We start from the raw sequence: 23,552 nt of genomic DNA, 5'->3' as shown, positions 1-23,552 counted from the left end.
GGCTGCGCTGCTGGCTCAACTCCCGCCACCATTGCTGCTTCTGGGCGATTTCAATGCCCACAATCCTCTATGGGGTGGGACTGTCTCTGATGATCGCGGTCGGGCCGTGGAGCATGTGTTGGCTCAGCTCGACCTTAGCCTCTTGAACACCGGTGCTCCCACGCATTTCAGTGTGGCCCATGGCTCGTTCTCGGCCATCGATCTCTCTATTTGCAGCCCTGGACTTGTCCCATCCCTCCACTGGAGGGTGCATCCTGACCTGTGTGGCAGTGACCATTTTCCCATCTATTTGTCACTGCCACAGTGTCATTCTTCTGGGCGCTTGCCCCGCTGGGCTCTCCACAGGGCTGACTGGCCAGCTTTTACTTCCGCTGTAACCATTGCGTCTCCCCCACAGGGTGACATTGACGAGGTGGTCCGTGTTTTCACCACGTCCATCATTTCGGCGGCCGAGGCTGCCATCGCCCGTTCCTCTGGCCTCCCTCGGCGGAAGGCTGTCCCCTGGTGGTCGCCGGAGATTGCTGAGGCTATTCGCGACCGTAGGCGGGCTCTCCAGCGTCATAGGCGGCACCCGTCTCTGGAGACCCTCATCGCCTTTAAGAGGCTCCGTGCCTTCGCCCGTCGTCTTATTGCACGGCGTAAGCAGGAGTGCTGGGAGAGGTACGTCTCCTCCCTGGGCTCCCGTGTCTCGTCCTCGCACGTGTGGTCCCGGATCCGGCGGATTTATGGCTCCCAGACCCCTATGGGTGTCCCTGGGCTCTCCTTGGACGGCGCTGTCTGCACGGACGCTGCCGCCATTGCTGAACGGCTAGCCGCGCACTTTGCTCAGAGCTCTGCGACTGCATCCTATCCCCCCGCCTTTCGCTCTCTAAAGGAGCGAGCCGAGCGGACGCCGTTCTCATTCCACACGCGTCGTTCTGAAACATACAATGCTCCTTTCAGCGAGAGGGAATTCCTCGCCGCCCTCGCCGATTGCCCTGATACAGCACCAGGCCCAGACTGCATCCACGCGCAGATGCTGAAGCATCTCTCCAGGGACTGCCAGAGACACATTCTCGCGATATTTAATCGCATTTGGAGCGAAGGCATGTTCCCGTCGCAATGGCGGGAGGGCGTTATTGTCCCCATCCTGAAACCCGGTGCGGACCCACTGGCGGTGGACAGCTATCGTCCCATTACCCTCACCAACGTTTTGTGCAAATTGCTCGAACGTATGGTGGGGCGGCGTTTGTGTTGGGTCCTTGAGTCGCGCGGTCTCCTCGCTCCATCCCAGGGTGGCTTCCGTCGGGGCCGGTCTGCAGTGGACAATTTGGTGCGGCTGGAATCTGCTGTCCGTACGGCTTTTGCCCGACGTCAGCATCTTGTTGCTGTATTTTTCGATCTGCGGAAGGCGTATGACACCACATGGAGGCATCACATCCTCGCCACGTTGCATGGGTGGGGTCTTCGTGGTCGGCTCCCGGCTTTTCTTCAAAACTTTTTATTGCGCCGCTCTTTCCAGGTGCAAGTCGGTGCCACCTCTAGTTCCTCTTATATACAGGAAAATGGGGTCCCGCAGGGCTCGGTGTTGAGCGTCTCCTTATTTTTAGTGGCCATTAATGGTCTGGCAGCAGCAGTGGGGTCGTCGGTGTCTCCTTCTTTGTATGCCGACGACTTCTGCATCTCATTTAGCTCCACGACTACGGGAGTCGCCGAACGCAGGCTGCAAGTCGCCGTTCGCAAGGCAGCATCTTGGGCACTGACTCATGGCTTTCAGTTCTCTGCTGCCAAGACTCGAGTAATGCACTTCTGCAGGCGTCGGACGGTCCACCCTCATCCTGCACTTTACCTCGACGGCCACCTGCTTGAAGTGGTGGACACTTGCCGCTTCTTGGGACTCGTGTTTGATGCCCGGCTCACGTGGGTTCCTCATGTTACTCAGCTGAAGCAAAAATGCTGGTGGCACCTCAACGCCCTCCGCTGCCTTAGCCACACGTCTTGGGGTGCAGATCGCTGCACGCTGCTGCGGTTGTACAGAGCCCTTGTGCAGTCCCGGCTTGATTATGGGAGCCTGGCCTATGGGTCTGCGTCCCCCTCAGTGTTAAAGTTGTTAGACCCCATACACCACTGTGGGGTTAGGCTTGCCACTGGCGCTTTTCGCACCAGCCCCGTGGATAGTCTACTGGTGGAGGCCGGGGTTCCCCCGCTGCGGATTCGCCGCCATCGTCTGCTCGTCGACTATGCTGTCCACGTTCATTGCTCGCCAGATCATCCCAATCGTCGCCTGCTTTTCCCTGCTATGGTCCTCCATCTGCCCGAACGGCGCCCTAGGTCTGAGCTTTCCATAGCTGTCCGTGTCCAGTCCCTGCTGTCAGAACTGGGGTCATTCCCTCTTCTGCCTCCCTTCCGGGTCCGTACACCTACGCCTCCCTGGTGTTTGTCCCGGCCGTCCGTCCGTCTGGACTTGGCACAGGGACCCAAGGACTCGGTTCCGCCTGTGGCCCTCCGTCGCCGTTTTCTTGCTCTCCTCGCCTCATTTTCGGACTGTGAGACTGTCTACACTGATGGTTCCCTGGTTGATGGTCGCACTGCCTACTCTTTTGCTCATGCTGCTCATGTTGAGCAGCGCTCCTTGCCGGCTGGCTGCAGTATTTTTACTGCAGAGCTGGTGGCCATATTGCGCGCTCTTGACCATATGCGTTTCTGCTCAGGTAGGTCCGTCGTGATCTGCAGTGACTCCCTGAGCAGCCTTCAGGCCATCGACCGCTGCTATCCCTCCTCTCCTCTGGTGTCCTCCATTCAGGAGACTGTTTCCGCCATTGCCCGTTCTGGTCGTTCGGTGGTCCTGGTTTGGACTCCCGGTCATGTTGGCATCCCAGGGAACGAACGTGTAGACAGGCTGGCCAAAGGGGCGATCGACGCCCCGGCTTTGGAGATCGGCCTTACGGCTCGCGACCAGCAGATGGTGTTGCGCCGTAAGCTGATTGGGATGTGGGCTGCTGAGTGGCGTGGCATGACAGCCCCGAATAAACTGCGGGCTGTCAAGGAGACGACCGCCGTGTGGCGTTCCTCCCTGCAGGCTTCTCGCAGGGCCTCGGTGGTTCTGTGTCGGCTGCGCATCGGCCATACGTACCTGACGCACGGCCATCTCTTGCGTCAGGAGGATCCCCCCCTGTGTCAGTGTGGGTCCCGGCTGACGGTCGGCCACATTTTGCTGGAGTGTCCTCGACTGCGCACACTCCGGCAATCTTTTAATCTCCCGGGCACTTTGGCTCTGGTTTTATCTGACGATGCCTCCATGGCTGATGACGTTTTAAATTTTATCCGTGGTAGTCCGTTTTATGGTTCGATTTAGGGAGGTCCTGCACCTTTCCCTTTCTGTGTCTTTTGTCCTTGTGTCTGTTGCTGTTCTGGTGTGCCGTGAGGTGGTTGACTCTTTCCCATTTTTGTTCTCGTGGTCAGTCAACCAGTCTCCGGCCATCTTCCTTTCTTCTGTTTCTTTTGTTTCTTTCTGTCTGGTGTTCCTCTGTCCTGTTCTTGTCTGTAGTGTTTGTTGCTGCATTTGTGTTCTTTTAGCGCCTGGGGGGACGTCTCCTCCCCCTTTGGTTTTTACCTGCTCTGTTGCTTTTCGGCTTGCCTGATTTTGGAATGGGGGACTGATGACCTTCGCTGTTTAGTCCCCCTTAAACATCCCAACAACCACCACCACTTGGACCTCTCAATATCCACTAGCCAACTTGCACGTCGGTTCGAGTGGTATGCTCCATCTGACACATACTCGAGTGACCATTTTCCGTGCGTAATCCATGTCCTGCATCACACCCCTTCTCCACATTCCACTAGCTGGAACATCTCCAAAGCCGACTGGTGGCTTTTCACCTCCCTGGCGACCTTCCATGATCAAACCTTCTCCAGCTGCCATAGTCAGGTCACATACCTCACGGACGTTATTCTCACTGCTGCTGAATATTCCATCCCTCGTACTTCCTCTTCTCCACGTCGAGTTCCAGTCCCCTGGTGGACTACAGCATGCAGCAACGCTACTCGTGCTCGGCGACGTGCTTTACACACCTTCCAACACCGCCCTATGATGGCGAACTGTATCAGTTACAAATGACTCTGTGCAGAATGTCGTCGTCGTTATCAAAGAAAGCAAAAAGGCTTGCTGGGTGGCTTTCACTAGCTCATTCAACAGTTTTACTCCTTCTTCGGTTGTCTGGGGTGGCCTGCGCCAGCTATCTAGCACCAAGGTCCACTCCCCGATTTCTGGCCTGAGTGTAGCAAATGAAGTCCTTGTGGATCCTGAGGATCTACATCTACATCTACATCTACATTGATACTCCGCAAGCCACCCAACGGTGTGTGGCGGAGGGCACTTTACGTGCCACTGTCATTACCTCCCTTTCCTGTTCCAGTCGCGTATGGTTCGCGGGAAGAACGACTGTCTGAAAGCCTCCGTGCGCGCTCTAATCTCTCTAATTTTACATTCGTGATCTCCTCGGGAAGTATAAGTAGGGGGAAGCAATATATTCGATACCTCATCCAGAAACGCACCCTCTCGAAACCTGGCGAGCAAGCCACACCGCGATGCAGAGCGCCTCTCTTGCAGAATCTGCCACTTGAGTTTATTAAACATCTCCGTAACGCTATCACGGTTACCAAATAACCCAGTGACGAAACGTGCCGCTCTTCTTTGGATCTTCTCTATCTCCTCCGTCAACCCGACCTGGTACGGATCCCACACTGATGAGCAATACTCAAGTATAGGTCGAACGAGTGTTTTGTAAGCCACCTCCTTTGTTGATGGACTACATTTTCTAAGCACTCTCCCAATGAATCTCAACCTGGTACCCGCCTTACCAACAATTAGTTTTATATGATCATTCCACTTCAAATCGTTCCGTACGCATACTCCCAGATATTTTACAGAAGTAACTGCTACCAGTGTTTGTTCCGCTATCATATAATCATACAATAAAGGATCCTTCTTTCTATGTATTCGCAATACATTACATTTGTCTATGTTAAGGGTCAGTTGCCACTCCCTGCACCAAGTGCCTATCCGCTGCAGATCTTCCTGTATTTCGCTACAATTTTCTAATGCAGCAACTTCTCTGTATACTACAGCATCATCCGCGAAAAGCCGCATGGAACTTCCGACACTATCTACTAGGTCATTTATATATATTGTGAAAAGCAATGGTCCCATAACACTCCCCTGTGGCACGCCAGAGGTTACTTTAACGTCTGTAGACGTCTCTCCATTGATAACAACATGCTGTGTTCTGTTTGCTAGAAACTCTTCAATCCAGCCACACAGCTGGTCTGATATTCCGTAGGCTCTTACTTTGTTTATCAGGCGATAGTGCGGAACTGTATCGAACGCCTTCCGGAAGTCAAGAAAAATAGCATCTACCTGGGAGCCTGTATCTAATATTTTCTGGGTCTCATGAACAAATAAGGCGAGTTGGGTCTCACACGATCGCTGTTTCCGGATGTCTCAAATGCCTTCGGCCGCTTTTTCGCAGAGGTCTTGAGCTCTGCGCATTACCACCCTGCCTTCCTCCCCCAAAAACAAGCAGAGGCGGCACGGCCACCTTCTTTCCAGTCTTTGAATTGTGAAAGTTACAATGCCACCTTCACCGTGTGGGAACTCAAAAGTGCACTCGCCCTGTTCCGATCCTCTGCTCCGGGGCCCGATGGTATCCATATTCAGATGCTGAAGAACCTTTCTCCTGCAGGTAAAGGCTTTCTTCTTCGCGCCTATAATCGCATCTGGACTGAAGGTCATGTTCCCACACGCTAGTGTGAAGCAATTGTTGTTCCCGTACCCAAACCAGGAAAGGACAAACACCTTCCTTCCAGTTATCACCCCATCTCCCTTACCAGCTGCGTCTGCAAGGTGATGGAGCGCGTGGTAAATTCTTGATTGGTTTGGCTCCTTGAATCTCGACGCCTCCTTACCAATGTCCAATGTGGCTTTCGTAGGCGCCGCTCTGCTGTTGACCACCTAGTTACCTTGTCGACCTTCATTATGAACAACTTTTTGCATAAGTGCCATACGGTGGCTGTGTTCTTTGATTTGGAGAAGGCTTACGACACCTGTTGGAGGGCAGGCATTCTCCGCACCATGCACACTTGGGTCCTTCGCGGTCGCCTCCTTCTTTTCATTAATGCATTTTTAATGGATCGAATGTTCAGGGTACATGTGGGTTCTGTTTTGTCAGATGCCTTTCGCCAGGAGAATGGGGTGCCCCAGGGCTCCATTTTGAGCGTGGCCCTTTTTGCCATAGCTATCAATCCAATAATGGATTGCCTTCCAGCTGACGTTTCAGGCTCCCTTTTTGTGGACGACTTTACGATCTACTGCAGCGCTCAGAAGACATGTCTCTTGGAGCACTGTCTTCAACGTTGTCTAGACTGTCTATATTCCTGGAGTGTCCCTAACGGTTTATGTTTTTCTGGTGAGAAAACGATCTGTATGAACTTCTGGCGTTACAAACAGTTTCTTCCACCATCCTTACATCTCGGTCCCGTTGCTCTCCCATTCGTGGAGACAACAAAATTTTTAGGTCTTACATTTGACAGGAAAATTTGCTGGTCTCCACATGTGTTGTACTTGGCTGCTCGTTGTACCCGTTCCCTAAATGTCCTCCATGTTCTCAGCGGTACATCATGGGGAGCAGATCAAATGGTCCTCCTTCGCTTATATCGGTCCATTGTCCGATCAAAGCTGGATTATGAGAGCTTTGTCTACTCTTCTGCCCGGCCGGGAGTTACGTCTGGCGACTGGAGCATTCTACACCAGCCCTGTCGAAAGTCAGTATGCCAAAGCTGCCGCATTACCGCTGAACTAACGGCGCAATATGTTGCTTTGTCGGTACGCCTGCCGACTGATGTCATTGCCCGACCACTCGTCATATTTCTCCTTCTTTGACGACTCTCTCGACTGCCAATACGGGCTATATGTCTCTGCCCTGTTACCTCCTGGAGTTCGCTTTCGTCGCCTGCTTCAGCAACTTGATTTTACCCTCCCTACGACTTTTCAAGTAGGTGAGAGCCCGACACCACCTTGGCTTCAGGCTCAGGTTTGCGTTCACCTTGAACTCAGCTCACTCCCAAAGGAGAGGACCGTGGATTCAATATACCGCTCAAGGTTTGTTGAACTTGGTTCGAGGCTTGCTAATAACGTCTTTATTTACACAGATGGCTCGAAGACTACTGCTGGTGTCGGATGTGCGTTTGTCGTTGGGGATGATAGCTTTGAATACCAGCTCCTTGACCAGTGTTCAAGCTTTAAAGCTGAGCTTTTTGCTCTCTATCAGGCTGTTCAGTATATCCGCCGCCATCATCATTGTCGCTGTGCCGTCTGCTCTGATTCTTTGAGCACCATTCAGAGTCTCCGTGACCCATATTCGGACCACACTCTTGTGCAACGAATTCAACGGTCGCTTCAGTCACTAGCCGATACCGGCCTACGTGTCCTTTTTTTTTGTGGATTCCTGGCCACATTGGTGTGCCTGGGAACGAAGCTGCTGATGTTGCGACCAAGGCTGCTGTCCTACTGCCTCGGACAGCTTCCTTTTGTGTCCCATCAACTGATGTTAGTGAGGTTCTTTGTCAGTGCGTTTCATCATTGTGGCATGAGGCTTGGTCCTCTCTCCATGAAAATAAGCTTAGGGCCATCAAACCGATCCCGACGGCTTGGACGACGTCCTCATGCCCTTCCCGGCAAGAGGAGGTCATTTTGGCCAGGTTGTGGATTGGGCATTGCCGATTTAGCCACCGCCCCACAGTGCCCCTGTGGTCATCCATTGACAGTGCACCATGTTTTATTGTCCTGTCCCCGTTTTATTCACTCTCATGTTGTCCTGTGTTTGCCGTCTACCTTACAGGAACTTTTAACTGATGACGCTCGAGCAGCTGCTCGTGTCCTTCGTTTTATTACATTGACTGACTTGTCCAAAGAGATCTAACTCTTTTATTTTGTTAGTAGTTGAGCGCCCCCCCCCCCAAAAAAAAAAGGGGGGGGCAATCCAGTAAGTGTGAGTTATTACCAGTGGGACACACACAGAATAATGCCCTGTTTTCTCTCTGCTAAATACTTTATATTGGCCATTCCAGTCTCATTGAACCTGCTGTATGAAAAATGCAAATTGCTTAAATGGAAATGGCAATTCAGATTATTGACCAAATAATAATAATAATAATAATAATAATAATAATAGTAATAATAATAATAATTATTATTATTATTATTCAGCTTCAAGTAATCAAATATAATACCTAGAAATAATACAGTTTCAGAACATCACACAGACATATTCTTCTGAATATGTCAGTTTATGAATTATAAATTAAGAATTTCTGTTTAGCAATAAATTTACATTTTAATAGATTTTAAATTTGTTAATACACAAATAACAGTGTTGGAAAAATATTAGTATGATTAGATTACTTGTGAATTACCTAAAACTATGAGCTTTGACATACTTAAAAAGTGTATTTGTAAAGATAAAAAATTCATTTAGGGAATAAAATGGATTTTCAATTAAAATCCTTTTTAATTGCTCTTTTAATTTGCTGGTAGGAAGATTGTGAGACTTCTTGGTAAGGTATTGTCTAGTGCCAGCCCAGCATGGAGTTCATTTTTTTTCCATGTAGTGCTGTTCAGTGGCTATTTACATGGTATCTTAATTTTTTGTTTTGTATTATGCTCGTGTAGGTCAGTGTTTAAGGTTGGATTAATTATGTTCATAAGCAAAGCTATGTTTAGTTTGACACACCTAATTTGGAAACAAGTTTTGACATGATTGTCTGGGTTTGGTACCACAAATAATTCTGATGTTTTTTTTCTTCTTCTTCAGTGTTAATAATGTGCTGAGGTTGGTTTGTGTTGTTGCACCCTACATTTCTACCGCTTATTTAAAATTTGATGAGACTAATGAACCATAAGCTGCTTTTAGACAGTTTACAGGCTAAGGAATCTGTATGCATGTCCCACTTCAGGTTGTCTTGGATTGTGATTCCCAAGAATTTTGTCCATTTTTCCTTTTTTTACAGTGTCATGTCCTATGGATAGTTTCATATCAATCTTTTTTTTATTTCCTGGTGTTAAATTCCATTATTACAGTCCCTGGAGCACTTTCATATAGGTGCCTTCATTGAAATACTTGGCTGGTCCATTGGTAACACTGTTGCACAGCACCTCCAGGCTGTTATAGGATTTGTGTTTGCACACAATTGATGTATCATCTGCATACAATATTTTTTTCTTAGAATTAGGAGAACAGTACTTTATATTGTTAACATAAATCAAGAAAAGAAGGGGTCCCAACATGGAACCTTGAGGCACTCCATATACGATATCAGTAATTTTGGATTTGAAGGTCCCAATGTTTGTTTTAAGCATCAAAAATTGTTTCCTCCAATATTGAGGATATTCATACCAGTTGTCAATCACGTGATCATTGCCACAGCATGTTTTGGAACAACTCTACCCCATTTTCAAGTGCTAAAAATGAGGAAACCTGATAAAACAATCCTCCTTGCCACAACATGTTTCGGGATGATATTATTCCATTTTCAAGTGCAAAAAATAAGGAAATCTGATTAAACAATCCTCAATATTGCTTGAATAACAGTTTTATGATGGCTTCACATCAATTAAATTGTTTGCCGTTGCTAATATACGATTTTGTTAACTCATAGCCAGTTCTTCCTCTAATATACAGGTTCTTGTAAATGGGGGGCTACTTGTGTTATCTTTAGATTGTCTGAGAAACTACCTGATGCCATTACATCTTTTACTGTTGTGGCCATGGCGTCAGATATGTTGTCCATTCACTTCTGTCAACTTGTCCTTGTTTTCCACACTCTCTCTGTTAACAGTTTATTCAATACATCTCTTTAATAGTTTGGACATTCAGTGACTGAACTATAGGAAGCAAACATAGAATGTATGTATTTCTGCAAAAGCCAGTCATGGAATTAATTACAATGTACTAATGTGTATTTTTTTCTTTTGTTTCCAGGCAGAGCAGATGAGCAGATTGCATTTACATGAATTATTGATGATTGTGCCAATTATTATATTATGGGCATTGTTTCCTGATGGTGTTGCCATGTTTTCTCAATGGTTGTCCAATTTGTTTGTAAATACTCTTGTTCACTTACCGTTTAGTCGCAGTGTTGAGTCTGAAGCTGATGAAGTAGGTTTGCAGTTGGCTGCCAAGGTAATGTCTTAGACTGTATTAAGCATATGATATATTTGTAATGTTACATGCTCCTGTACATGGAAATTTCTCTCCTTCATCTTTTGTGTATAAAAAGTATTGAACATAAACTACTACTAGTAATTGAAAAATGACTGAAGTTACATTGAAGAAACTGCCTGACACATGATAAAACATGTCATTTGTTATTGTGAATAAAAGTCAGTGTTTTTTTTTATTATTATTATTATAAAGTTATGTTTGCTGCTGCCAGTCACAATTTTCCTTATTTATTTTCTGCAAGCTGTGTTTCAGGAAATAATTCCTATTATTAAACAGAATTTTTGTGTACTGTGATAATATTAGATATGATGTTTACAATTTGTGAGGTGTTGCATTATTCTGGCGATTGCACTGTACATAAATCTCTCCCTTGTCCATTTTTCTTGTGAGATATTAAAAAATCAGGACATGACACCCTAGTGTTTCCCATTCACCAGTGTTAAATAGGATGCTACTGCTGAAATAAGCACAAGTGGATGTGTAAACTCAATATTTTGTTTCTGATCAAACTAAACACATCATCATAACTACAGTAAAAACTATTGCTGAACACTACATGTGCTTTGCAATAGCCAAGAGCCCTATCTGACAATGAAGTGAGGAAAAAAACCCACTGAAAGCTAACCCTGCACGCAAAACCTTAAAAGAGTGCTGTTACATGCAGCCTTCTAGCAAAGTGTCTGAATCACCATCTTGTGTATTGTGCTGCCTCTCCTCTGACTTACTGTCTAATTCTGATTCTCAGAAGCTACTGTAATAAAATTATTTTTTTATCTTCTTAAATATTAACAGAACCAGAATGAAAAATACTCTTATCATAGCACAAAAAGGCGATTATCTCATGGACAGAATTAGGCATTTAAAGAAAGGGAACTAGCTTTTCAACTTATTTGACAGCTTCAAAGACATTTAAATCAAAACATATTGCATATTTGTGCTTTCACTTTTTAGTATTAGTACCCATGTCATGTAATATAATGCATCATGTCAAGTAAAGTAATATGATACATGATGTCACTGGCTAAACCCAGAATTAATCCAGAATACGAAAATAAACAAATTTGTTTTGGCTGCTTACTACTGCAGGAAAAACAGCAAGCAGGGTGGGGTAGCAATTTACACAAAGGGTAATGTGATTTTATTACACTACCTGACTTAACTAGGGCAAATGTCGAAAAGGATTATGAAATTGCAGCTATAAAAATTACTCAGTTCAACCTGGTTATTGCTACAGTTTACTGATCACCTTCCGGGAATTTTGAACTTTTCTTAAACAAAATGGAGTCATTGCTAAATAAAGTAAATAAAATGAATTGTGAATTGATAATCTGTGGTGACTTCAATATTCACTTCCTCATGAATAGTGGAAATATGGAGACCATTTTGAACCTTGCAAAATCCTACAATTTAAAGGCTGAAGTAAAAGCAGCTACCCGAGTAACAGAAACTTGCCAAACAGCTCTTGATCAGTTTCTAGTCAAGAAGAGTTTACAAAACACCTCACTAAAAATTTTCAATGCAGGTTTTAGTGATCATCTTGCTCAAATATTAAGCATAAAAGTACAAGGCAGTAATATTAACAACATGTCTTTCAGAACAGCATATCGAAGTTATAATCAGCATAATGTAAACTACTTCAACAACTTATTACAGAAAGAAAAGTGGCTAGGAGTGTACAAAATGAATGATATAAATGAAAAATTCAACACTTTCATTGATATATTAACCCATTTCTTTGAACTTGCATTCCCACTGAAAACATTAACCATACGGGGGAACTCTAGAACAAATGGCTGGATCACAAAGGGAATAAGGGTTTCATGCCAGAAGAAAAGACTCCTTCATGAAATATGTAACTCAAAAAATTCCTCACTTGTAGTACACGCATACTATAAAAAATACTCCAAAATATTGAGAAAAGTAATAAAAACAGCAAAAATAATGCAAAATGATGAAATCATTTATAATTCAGCTAATAAATCAAAGGCTATGTGGAGTGTTATGAAAAAAGAATTTGGAGAATACAGACAACCTTGCAAAATTATAACACTGTCACATAAAAATAAAAAAGTAACAAACCCCTTAGAAGTAGCCAACACATTTAACAACTTTTTCACAGGTGTTGCTGATAATATGTTACAATCAAACTGTAAGAGCACCCAGGCAAATGAATATGAAGTAAGTGCATATAGAGGATCAATGTACATCAGTTCTGTTTCACAAGATGAAGTAGCTAAAGCAATAAAAGGACTAAAAAATTCCAAATCGGCAGGTATTGATGGTATACCCGCAACAGTGTTAAAGAAGAGCACATCAAACCTAATTGAAGTACTCACACACTTATGCGACTTCTCACTTCAGGCAGGCACTTTCCCCGATGTGTTGAAAACATCAAAAGTTATTCCTGTATATAAAAAAGGGGACAAAGACAATGTAAATGACTACAGACCCATCACAATTTCCTCCTGCGTCTCTAATGTGCTGGAAAAAGTTATGTGTGAGAAACTTATGAAATTTATAAATAAAAACAGCATCCTATGTAATGAACAACATGGATTCAGAAGTAAGAGGTCAACGACAACTGCTGTCTATGAGTGCATCAATTCCATCCTAAACCTGATGGACAAAAGACGGGAAACAATAGCAGTGTTTATTGACTTGTCAAAAGCTTTTGACATGGTGGACCATAAAATTCTGCTATCAAAGCTAGAAAGCTATGATATTTGAGGTCTGTCCAACAAGTGGATTAGTTCCTCCCTGACTAATTGTATGCAGGCAGTGTGCAGCAAGCACACAAATATTGAACTAAAACTGTATCTAATCACTTATCTGACTATAAACAAGTTAAATGTGGTGTACCCCAAGGATCAATATTGGGACCCCTTCTGTTTCTTCTGTACATAAATGATCCAATCTTAAATGTTGATGCACACAAAACAATCATATTTGCAGATGACACCATGATTCTACTAAAAGGATACGACGATGAACAGTTACAGCAGACAGTAAACATGGTCACGAAACAATTTAGCAGCTGGGCACAGAGTAATCAGCTTGTAATAAACAGTAAGAAAACCATTGCTCTAAAATTCCACGATGTTCCTAACAAGGACATGTTTATCCCATCAGTCTCTATCAATGACGAACCAGTTGGTAACAATAATGAAACCAAATTCTTAGGACTTTGGCTGCAGAGTAACATCAGATGGAATAAGCATATTGAATATCTCAATGCAGAACAGAGCAAAACATGTTACCTTCTTTGTTCATTAAAATCATGCTGTAGTGAGAAAGCAGTATTGAATGCATATCATGCATACTTTCATTCTCGTCTTAGATATGGGGTCACCTTCTGGGGAAACTCTAAAACAGCTAATAGCACTTTTAAACTACAAAAAAGGGCCATTAGAATCTTGTTTGGGTTCAAGCCTAGACACTCTTGTAAACCCCTGTTTAAGAAATCTGGTATTCCTCCATTACCATGTGTATACATTATGGAAAATCCTTTTGTTCTTTAAATTAAATGTAATAGGCAAGGACTGGAGATTGCAAAAAAAAACTGTGATATACATGATCACTTTACCAGACAAAACAGAAACTTACATATGACTCAAATCAGTACAGCACTGTGCCAAAAATGCGCTTTTCACGTGGGAGTTAAGCTTTATAACAAACTTTCTGAAAACATAAAAGCTATCACTGAGGTCAATACATTTGGAAAATCTCTAAAGTCATATTTACAGCATCACTGCTTTTACTCCATTGAAGAATATTGAAATTCATTAATGTATTATTGTAACCTTAAATATGTGTGCCTTGAAATGACTTTCAGCCTGTATATTTATAACTTGACTTGTCCAATGTCTTATGCATAAGCTGCTATGTAGACAACAGGACCAGTAAAAAATACAATACAATACAATGTTGTATAACATGATTCATGCCATTGTGTCATCCAATAAGCCATTTGTCATGTCACCCTCTTGGATACTTCCTATTGTAGATGTTTTGATTTAAATGTCTCTGAAGCTGCTAAATAAGTCAAAAGCTAGTTCCCTTCTTGTATATCCCTAACTCTACCTAGGACATATTTGCCTTCTTTTGTGCTATGATAGGAAAATTTTTCATTCTGGGTCCCAACTTTTACTCTAGTATAATTTGACATTAGACCACAATAGCATAGTAACCAATGTAGATTTTTGCTGACTCAGGTGACTAGTAGTCTGGTATAGGTTTTTTTAATTGACTTTTGAACCATGTTGCTTGAGTTGGGCATCAATAGTCTGGTCTTTCTACGGCTATCTGCCTGGTAGAGTTGAGCATGTCCATGCACACACACACACACACACACACACACACACACACACACACACACACACACACACACAAAAATCTTCTTACACACATTTTATTCATTTACACATGAGATTGTATATGCAAAAAGCAAACATATGAAAAATATCCTTATATACTTAATACAATGCACCAAATAACAGCAAACATAATATGATACCGAATGAAATATTAAGTAAGTTTTACTTCATTGGTTTTATACAGTTGGTGTCTACTGAATCGTATAATACATTCTACATGCTGTTATCTGGCCTGGCTCATTCAGCAGTCCAGCTTTGTACACTTTTACAAGCATCTTTTGGGTGTACTCAATTTTATTATGACAACCCACCATTATGGTTTCACTTCTAATGTGGGTAACTTCCCAAAAGCCGGGGCTCCATAATTGTCCATCTACATTATGGAAATATAAACCTGAACTTGCATCTATACTGACGTGAAACATAGTTCGGAATAAAGCACCTTCATGCAGCTATGTGGCTTTTGGAAACACCTCGTCATTCTTGACTTTTTAATTGTTGTAATTTTTATGATAAGCTGAATGGTTATTGAGTGTTGCTACTGTTATGGATAATAAAACTGAAAATTAAGAAACTGCTGCTAAGAAAACTCACATGAACAATTTTGATGCAAAATATTGCAACAACCAATGTAAATTACTTACAAGTATTACTGGCTGAAATAAGCAAAATAACTGTGAAACATTGTGGGCACAACAAAATACTATCAACTTTTCAGTCCTGTTATTAAAATTGACAAACTTAAGCTTGTTTTGTCTGAAAATAAATATTCTGTGAGATAGCATATAAATTTTTGAAAAATAATTAAAAAAACTGTAAAACATTTGATTCTGGTTAGAAATAAGGTGACCTTTTTTCTTTTATACCCTGTTTCGGTTAGTTTAATTTTCTGGTGGTCATTGATACAGCTGAAAGTGCTTGATAAAACAGTATATCGTTTTGTACAGAGCTGGGCATAATTCTGGTTTGCTATGTGCATTGTTTTGCACAACCAAAGATTTTTCAATGATTTTAAGCCATTGGTGAATAAAATCTTTAACGTATAAATAATGCAATGATGATAGATTGTAATAACCATATTTTAAATTATATCTAAATGCTGCATTTAAAATGCAGTGCATTTCTACAAAACACAGTTTCATGCGCAAATGTGTGATTTTCTTTTTGCACAAAAAAACCGTCAATGAGATTTTTGCATATGCTTCTTATAATTACTATAAGAATGTATTTTTATCACAATCTGTGTCACTTTCTCAACATGTATTATTTGTGTAGAACTGGATTTTACATTCATTTTATGTGCAACTTTAGATTGCTATATGATGGCAATGGATAAGCTTTCACAAAACATGATCATTAATTACATATATTTGTCCATATTATTACAAAATTTGAACCGATTCACATTAGTTTGAAACATAAAAGTAGTGCATGTAAAAAAAAGCACGCACACAAAAAATGTGTTTCTTGTGCATAAAATCTGAATCAAGTCAGATTTTTGAGAGTGAGTATTCAATTTTATCACGAGAATGCATTTTTTATTTATTTAATTCACATAAAACCATTTCGGCATACTCAATTCATGTAAACATGAATTTCGCATGCTACATGTACCTTGTCTTTAAACCGTTGTATCTCAACAAGGGATAGAGATTATTGGATTAAAAAAAATTGTTTGTACTTTATCCGCTTATCCATCTTTGTGAAAAGTTTGAACCAACTCCTGCAAGTTTAAAGTATAGAAGTGACATGTTTCAAAAAGTCTCAGAAAAACATGTTTTCTTGCAAGTAAAATTCAAATGAAACAAGATTTTTTTTCATATGATTAAGAGTTGTCTTAAACCAAGGTTTGATACACTGGTGGACCAAATTTGAACCATCAGTCTCACACCAGTCTGGAGTTATTTAAGGGTGACTGCTTTTGCACATAAAATCTGAACAGTGCACATACAAGTGGTGCCATTAGCTGATCGTTAATTTCATGCCAATTAAAATCATTTGCAAAAGGAAATAATCAATTCACACAGTATGCATGAACCCCAGCTCCAGTTCATTTTTCAAACCTTTCTCAATATACTGTAACAAAGCTCCAGTAAGACAGATGTTTGAATGGCTAGACAAACGGCCACTGGTCTGAGCTAAACCTCCCACGCTGTAGCAATTAAAATAATCTTGATAGACCAGTAACTGCTTAGATAGTAAGTCTACAGTTTCACTTGGTAAAGAGAAGAAATTTGCATTTGTACATCTCATAGTATTTACCTGACAACAGTTACTGATTTGACCATCTTGCATCCAGGTAATTGTTAGTTGGTAGAAAAGCAGGTAGAAATAGAGCACATCAGCTGTGAAGTGGAACAAAGAAATGTTAGATAGGTATAAAAAAAAAATGCAGCAGACTGTAGGTTGACCATGTTTAGGAAACCTAGGGTGGTGGGGAGTGTTAGAAAGAAGAAAGTTCTCCAGCTAGGTGGTAGACACGGATATGGTGTAAGAAGTCAGTTGCAGGAAATACTAGGACAAGAGTATAAAGTCATTAACATATTCATATCAAATGCTAGTATCATTCAGGGAACAGATGATACAGGATCTCTGTTCAAGGACTTGTGACAGGAGGATCATGTAGTGATAGTGGATTGTGTGGGTAGCATCCTAGATATGAATGAGACCTGTAATATCAGTGATTGACATGGCAAAACATAACTTCTGAAACTCATGTCAGCAGTGTGTATTTTATCTAGTTGTTTTGACATCATAACTGGCCATGTTTCAACAGTCCTGTGAATTGAGTTTATTGGTTGTTGGAAATGACTGTGATGATGACTGACATTGCATGCATTTGGGCTTGCACCAATCTTAACTATCTGTAATTGGCCCATTACAGGACATGACATGTGCTTAAATAGGTCTGTGAAGGGAAGGCTGGTTCAGCTCATTACAGTTGGAGTCATGAACAATGGCAGTTGAGTTTAAGCTTGTGCTGTGCATTTATGTCTCCCATTCTCCCACAGCCAGTTACCATTCAGTAATGTTCTAAGTGCTGTGCTGTGAATATCATAGCCAATGTGAGCATGTGAGCATTAAACATAATTGTAGTGAGTTATTTAGTGAAATTTTGTTCCCTTTGTTGCAAGCTGTCATCGATGACAGTTGTGGTAAGCAAAAAATTCTACATAAGCAAGTGAGAGACATGATTTGTTGGCTACACACTTTCTTCAAATCTAAAGCAAATGTATGCACATATCACAACTGTCACTTGGAACCAGCAACATTGCAATCCTGGTCCGTGCCTGGACCTGTGCAAACTGCCAACATTTGTGAATCAGACAATAGCCAGTTTGTAGATGGTGGGAATGTGGTCACACATGTGCAGAGTCCTACTGTGATGGGTAGGAGAGATAGGCCTAATTAATGTGAATTTGAGTTACAGAAATGCCTGCTTAAGTGATGCATCTGTAGGTGTGTTGATAAAATATTGGGGAACTTCAGGGAAAAGTCAGTAAATTAGTAGATATTATGTTCCTTAGAACAACATCTTTGAAGTGAAGAGGTAGAGATATGTCCTCTGTGGAGGTGTAAGTGACCCAATTCCTCCTCCAGGTATTCCTTGTAGTTGGGCAGTGTTGCCAAAGATGCCTAAGAAAACATTTTATCTGCTCAGATTGATACTTCACATTTTTGCAGTAAACGAGTGTTAATCCTGCGCAGCAGTGTTTTAATGTACTGTAAACATATATTTAGTGATTTTAACTTACAGATACCCTATATCTAATCTCAGGACATTTCTAAGCCCATTTGAGACTATTAATTTCTACTGAGAACAATAACACTAGTATAATACATTGCAGATGTTTCAGTATTGACTTAATGGGGCTTTGTACATAGGAAAAAGAAGTAGAATATCTACTTCCTACATTTAATTAACTTCCAGCTGTGTCTCTTCCAATTAGAATATACAAGCGTTGGATAAACATATGGAAACACATGCTTGCAGTAAACCTACACAGCTACATTTTTCCAAGGCAAGAGGGACATAACAGGCAAGGGGGTGGAGTAAGGGTGTACATATGCACTGATTTCTGACCTACTGTGCTCCACTCATCCATAATTGAAAGTGCCTAACATGTGTTCTTTATGAATCTCCTAAAGTAGGCAGGTTTGCCTGCTTTGAAACTGCCCTTTCAAGTGTCAAATCAACATACAAGCTTATAGTTATAGCTGTGGACTTGAACATAAATTTTCTATACAGCAGTGCTTCCAGTTTCAAGTTTAAGCAGATGCTGTATTCTTCAAAATGTCACTACGTCAGCTTGCTCCTACCCATCGTACAAACAGTAGTCACACTCTCAGATATATTTGCAATGAAATCCCCAAAAAGAGTAATTCGTACCTGTCAAATATCTGCACCTGGCAAGTCTGTCCAGACAGAATTTTCATGATGTACTCACTAGAATGTCCCAGAAAGAAACTACAACTGACTACCTGCCAAGACTTCAAATGCATTAACTTATCTGAACTTGCAACTGAGGCACTAGAAATACTTTTGAGGGACATCTTCTATTCCCTTCTTGGACATAAACAAAAAACTTAATGGATTTACTAACAAATGTACTCAACTCTATGACAAATACATTCCTCCTAAAGACTGGAAAAGTAAGAAGGAAACATGCACCTTGACTAACTGGAGAAATAAAACAACTTACGAATCTAAAAGACGCTGCATATTGGCCATACAAACTGCACTCCTCACCTGAAAATCATATTGCTTACAAGCAGAAGTGGAACACATTCAGTCCAGCTGTGATAAATGCAGAACTCAAACATGCCCATATGTTAACTGACAACAGAAATAGACCAGATGTCCTATAAGAAAACCTGTGTGCTCTAGGTATAGGAAAAGTAAAAGTTGCAGCTGATCTGACTGTCCAAGCAGCAGAACTGATCTAGTACTGCACATTATCTACAATCACAGGTGAATACCAATAAGGTTTCTGTGAACATCGCAGCACATCATAGGAGTTAATAAAGGTAGCATATCATGAAACTTGCCGTGGATGCATAAGACACAGCTATCATGTGTGTCTTAGACTTCATGAAAACCTTTGACACCGCCAACTTCAACATTTCACTTGCCAAACTCAGCAACATAAATTTCATGTCAAGTGCAGTGCAATGGTTTTGCTCATACATGATGTCTCACCAGCAGTGCATCATGTCCAGCACCATAAGGTCACAATGGAGGCATGTAGTCTCAGGCACCCCTCAGGGTTTGGTACTAGGTTTTAAACTCTTCTTGCTGTATGTCAGTGATGTGTCATTGGTTTGTCTTACTCCAAGTACCACATGTATGCTGGTAACCTCCAATTGTACCTAAGTCAAAAAATAATACATCTGAAGACAGGTGTTGAGAATCTATATACTGTGTGCACTGTCAAAAGTGGTGCAAGATATAGGGTTCAAGTCCAACCCAACCAAAACCAAACTGGTACAGGTTGGTAATTCTACGCTCATTAGCCTGAATTATTGGGAATCCTTGCCATCTTGAACTCTAAATGGGACAGATGCCAACTTCTTCCGTGAGCAAAGAATGTAGGAGCAATAATAGCAGAAAATTTCAATTGGACTGAGCATGAAACTGCAGTGTGCAAGAAGGAATCAACATCTCTCCATACTGTAAAAAAATATAAAAATCTCTTCCCTCTTGAGCTGAAGAGGAACTTGTACAAACACTTACATTTCCAAGTATTGATTGTAGTGATGTTATCCTGCTAGGCCTTCCTCAGGAAAGCCCGCAGTACCTGGAACTAGTTATGAAAGCATGTGTTCATTATATCTGTGATGTTTGGCTCTTTGACCGTATTTCTCCATCATATGCACAGCTATCCTGGCTGCGTGCAGACAAGCACACAGATTTTCATACTCACTGTCCTCTCTACTGTCTTATGAGCATGCACTATCCCCTATAACTCTCCTTGTCCTTGTCTGAACAACATGGCAGAAACACCCGTTTTCATCAGAACAAAATCCTTTTGTCCTGTTCTATCATTCAGTCACTTTCTCGAAGTTCTTCTCAGTAGCAGGGACCCGATTATGGAATAACCTCTCACACAGTGGCAGCTGCTGTGTAAGAGCACATGAACACCCTAACTTTTCACACCTTCTGGAATTATTGGTTATTTTTCTTTGAATGCTGTTAAGCGTAACATAGATGCTGCAATCTGAAAGATATAACACTTAAATCTTCCACACTACTGCTCCTCTAGACTCCATGAAACTTGGCATCAGGGTCATGAGCACACCTTAAGTTGTGCACATTTCAAGGACCTTTTACTCATGCGCAGCTCGTGTGATTTAATTGCCTTGTGGGCCAAATACATATAGATTTAATAAACAATGTGCATGGTTCATGATGTGCACAACTAGTCCTTGCCACTCAACTAGAAGTTTACATCAGTGCCACCAGTTGGTAGCACACTACGGCAGACTTTTACCTCCGTTCGCTTGGCATAAATCCTGCTAGATGGTAGTCCACTCCTCAGATACGTTAATTCTCTCACTATACACTGTAGTACAATTAGATTGGATATCAGTAAATGTTAAAGTTATACTGACAGTAAACCTATTATGTGAGTTTCTGAATGATTTATAGTATATCAAACTGTAAGGTTTATCGTACAGTAATACATTTGAGGTGCTGACAAGGGAAACTCCTCATTGCACGTTCCTCAGAACTAGTGATAAGATGGTCCAGTGGATAGCCAATAAAAAACTGAAAACAGATCAAGCATGAAAACAGGAAGGAGGGGTAGTGAACTGTGAAGAAGAAAAAAAAGAAGCAAAATAGAAACAGCGAACAGTCTAAGCTTAACAAGTACAACATCAAGCGTGTTTCAACAGCCATAGTGTCATGGTTCAGTGGTCACGGTGTTGGACTTCGAAATGGATAAGGAGTGTTCAAAACTCCCTAGTACTAAATTTTTTAATTTACTTTTTTCACAAAATTTTAACTGTCCATCTGGTCATTGGAATGTTTGTTCTTTTTCTGTAGGCTTGGCAATTTTCATTTTATATATTGATGATAGAATATGAGAGTTGTGTGGTAAGAATACATAACTTCACAAGTAAATGTGGTGAATAGTGAGAGCAGGTGAGATACCACATTGACATCTCGCAGAAATGACAACAACAAATAAACATGTGTGAACAATGTTACAACAAAGGAATTTGACAGTCAAAACTTCCAAAACAGAACGCAACTTCAAAAATGCTATAAATGTATATTTTTTATAGATCTCAGAGAAAACTGTGTGATTGTGAAATTGTTGCATTCATTTGTTACGGCTTGTATGACAGATTATTGTATTTTCATCATTTCTTTGGGAATGATCACATTCACATTCACACAAACACCTAAATAGGGCAATGAGGTATATCTCACTCATTCATCAGGCTTACAAGTTAGGTGCGTCAATAAGAGATTTCTATTATATGACACACATACTGTCACTAATGCTGTGTGTGACACACCAAACATGTTTTCTGTTGGAGGATCAATTAAATTGTTGCCTTGTCATCAAACGTTTGCGGTTCCCATGTGAAAGCCACTTTCTTTTGGCTGCTAATAGAGTTCACCACTTAACCACGACACCCTGGCTTTTTGTTTGTACTCTATGTTGTACTTCTTGACCCTGGACTTTCACTGTTTCTGTTTTGCCTTTTTCCCCAGTTCAGTACACCTTCTTCCTGTTTTCATGCATAATCTGTGTTCAATTCTTGACAGGCTGTCCCCTGGGCCCTCTTACCACTAAATCTAAGGTGGTTGCAAGGGGGAAGTTTCCCTTGTGGGAATCATAAGGACCTAAAGCACAAAACCATCAATTGTGAAATTGTAGCATTTACTTATGCTCCTGAAATCCATTGACCTTATGGTGAGTTAGGTTTATCTGTGCTGTAGGCCCAAATTGTACATATGAAAATTCACAAAATGCTCTATCACTGGTTTTTCTGATATTCACTTAAATGTGGGATTGACAGCAGTGTGCTTTAGGCTCTTACGGATTGCAGTGCCTCATTTTTATTCTAGTCAAGTGACCATGCTGGTAGATATTACTAGTTTAGTGTACTCATTTCCACAAATGGCACTTTGTGTTTGGAGTTGGTTGTATACTGTCCAGGAATCGGCTTTCATGTGTAGTGTAAACATAAACTATGTTGAATCTATTTTAAATGCTAATGGAAAAGTAAAGCTGTGAGGACAGGTTGTGAGTCGTGCTTGGGTACCTCAGTTAGTAGACCCATTGCCTGCGAAAGGAAAGGTCCTGAGTTTGAGTCTCGGTCTGGTACACAGCTTTAATCTGACAGGAAGTTTCATATCAGTGCACACTCCACTGCAGAGTGAAAATCTCATTCTGGGAACAAAAAATTAAATTACCAGGAAAAGTTAGCCGCAAAGTAACTAGGGCGTCTGAGAGCAGATCCTGTGATCGAGTGAGTGACGAAATCAAATACATCTACGTGATTACTCTGCTATTCACAATAAAGCGCCTGGCAGAGGGTTCAATGAACCACCTTCATGCTGTCTCTCTACCGTTCCACTCTCAAATGGCATGCAGGAAAAATGAGCACTTAAATTTTTCTGTGCGAGCCCTGATTTCTCTCATTTTATCATGACGATCATTTCTCCCTATGTAGGTGGGTGCCAACAGACTGTTTTCGCAATCGGAGTAGAAAAGTGGTGATTGAAATTTCATGAGACGATCCCTTTGCAACGAAAAACGCCTTTGTTTTAATGATTGCCACTCCAATTCACATATCATGTCTGTGACACTATCTCCCCTATTTCACGATAATACAAAACGAGCTGCCCTTCTTTGTACTTTTTCGATGTCATCCATCAGTCCCACCTGATGCGGATCCCAAACCG

The 23,552-nt window shown here is 41.8% G+C and overlaps 1 protein-coding gene across 1 annotated transcript in view; it reads left to right on the top strand.

Moving 5' to 3' along the window:
* Positions 1-23,552, top strand: part of LOC124721711 (metalloendopeptidase OMA1, mitochondrial-like) — a 130,909-nt gene that overhangs the window by 83,892 nt on the left and 23,465 nt on the right. The window contains exon 6 of the mRNA XM_047246796.1: positions 10,014-10,214. Within this exon, the coding sequence (XP_047102752.1) occupies positions 10,014-10,214 (201 nt within the window). The remainder of the gene's footprint in view (positions 1-10,013; positions 10,215-23,552) is intronic.

This window comes from Schistocerca piceifrons, chromosome X (assembly GCF_021461385.2).
Source record: "Schistocerca piceifrons isolate TAMUIC-IGC-003096 chromosome X, iqSchPice1.1, whole genome shotgun sequence".
In the NCBI taxonomy this organism is placed as follows: Eukaryota; Metazoa; Arthropoda; class Insecta; order Orthoptera; family Acrididae; genus Schistocerca; species Schistocerca piceifrons.
The sequence above is the reverse complement of the archived record's forward strand: the minus strand, read 5'-3'. Positions and strand labels throughout refer to the sequence as shown.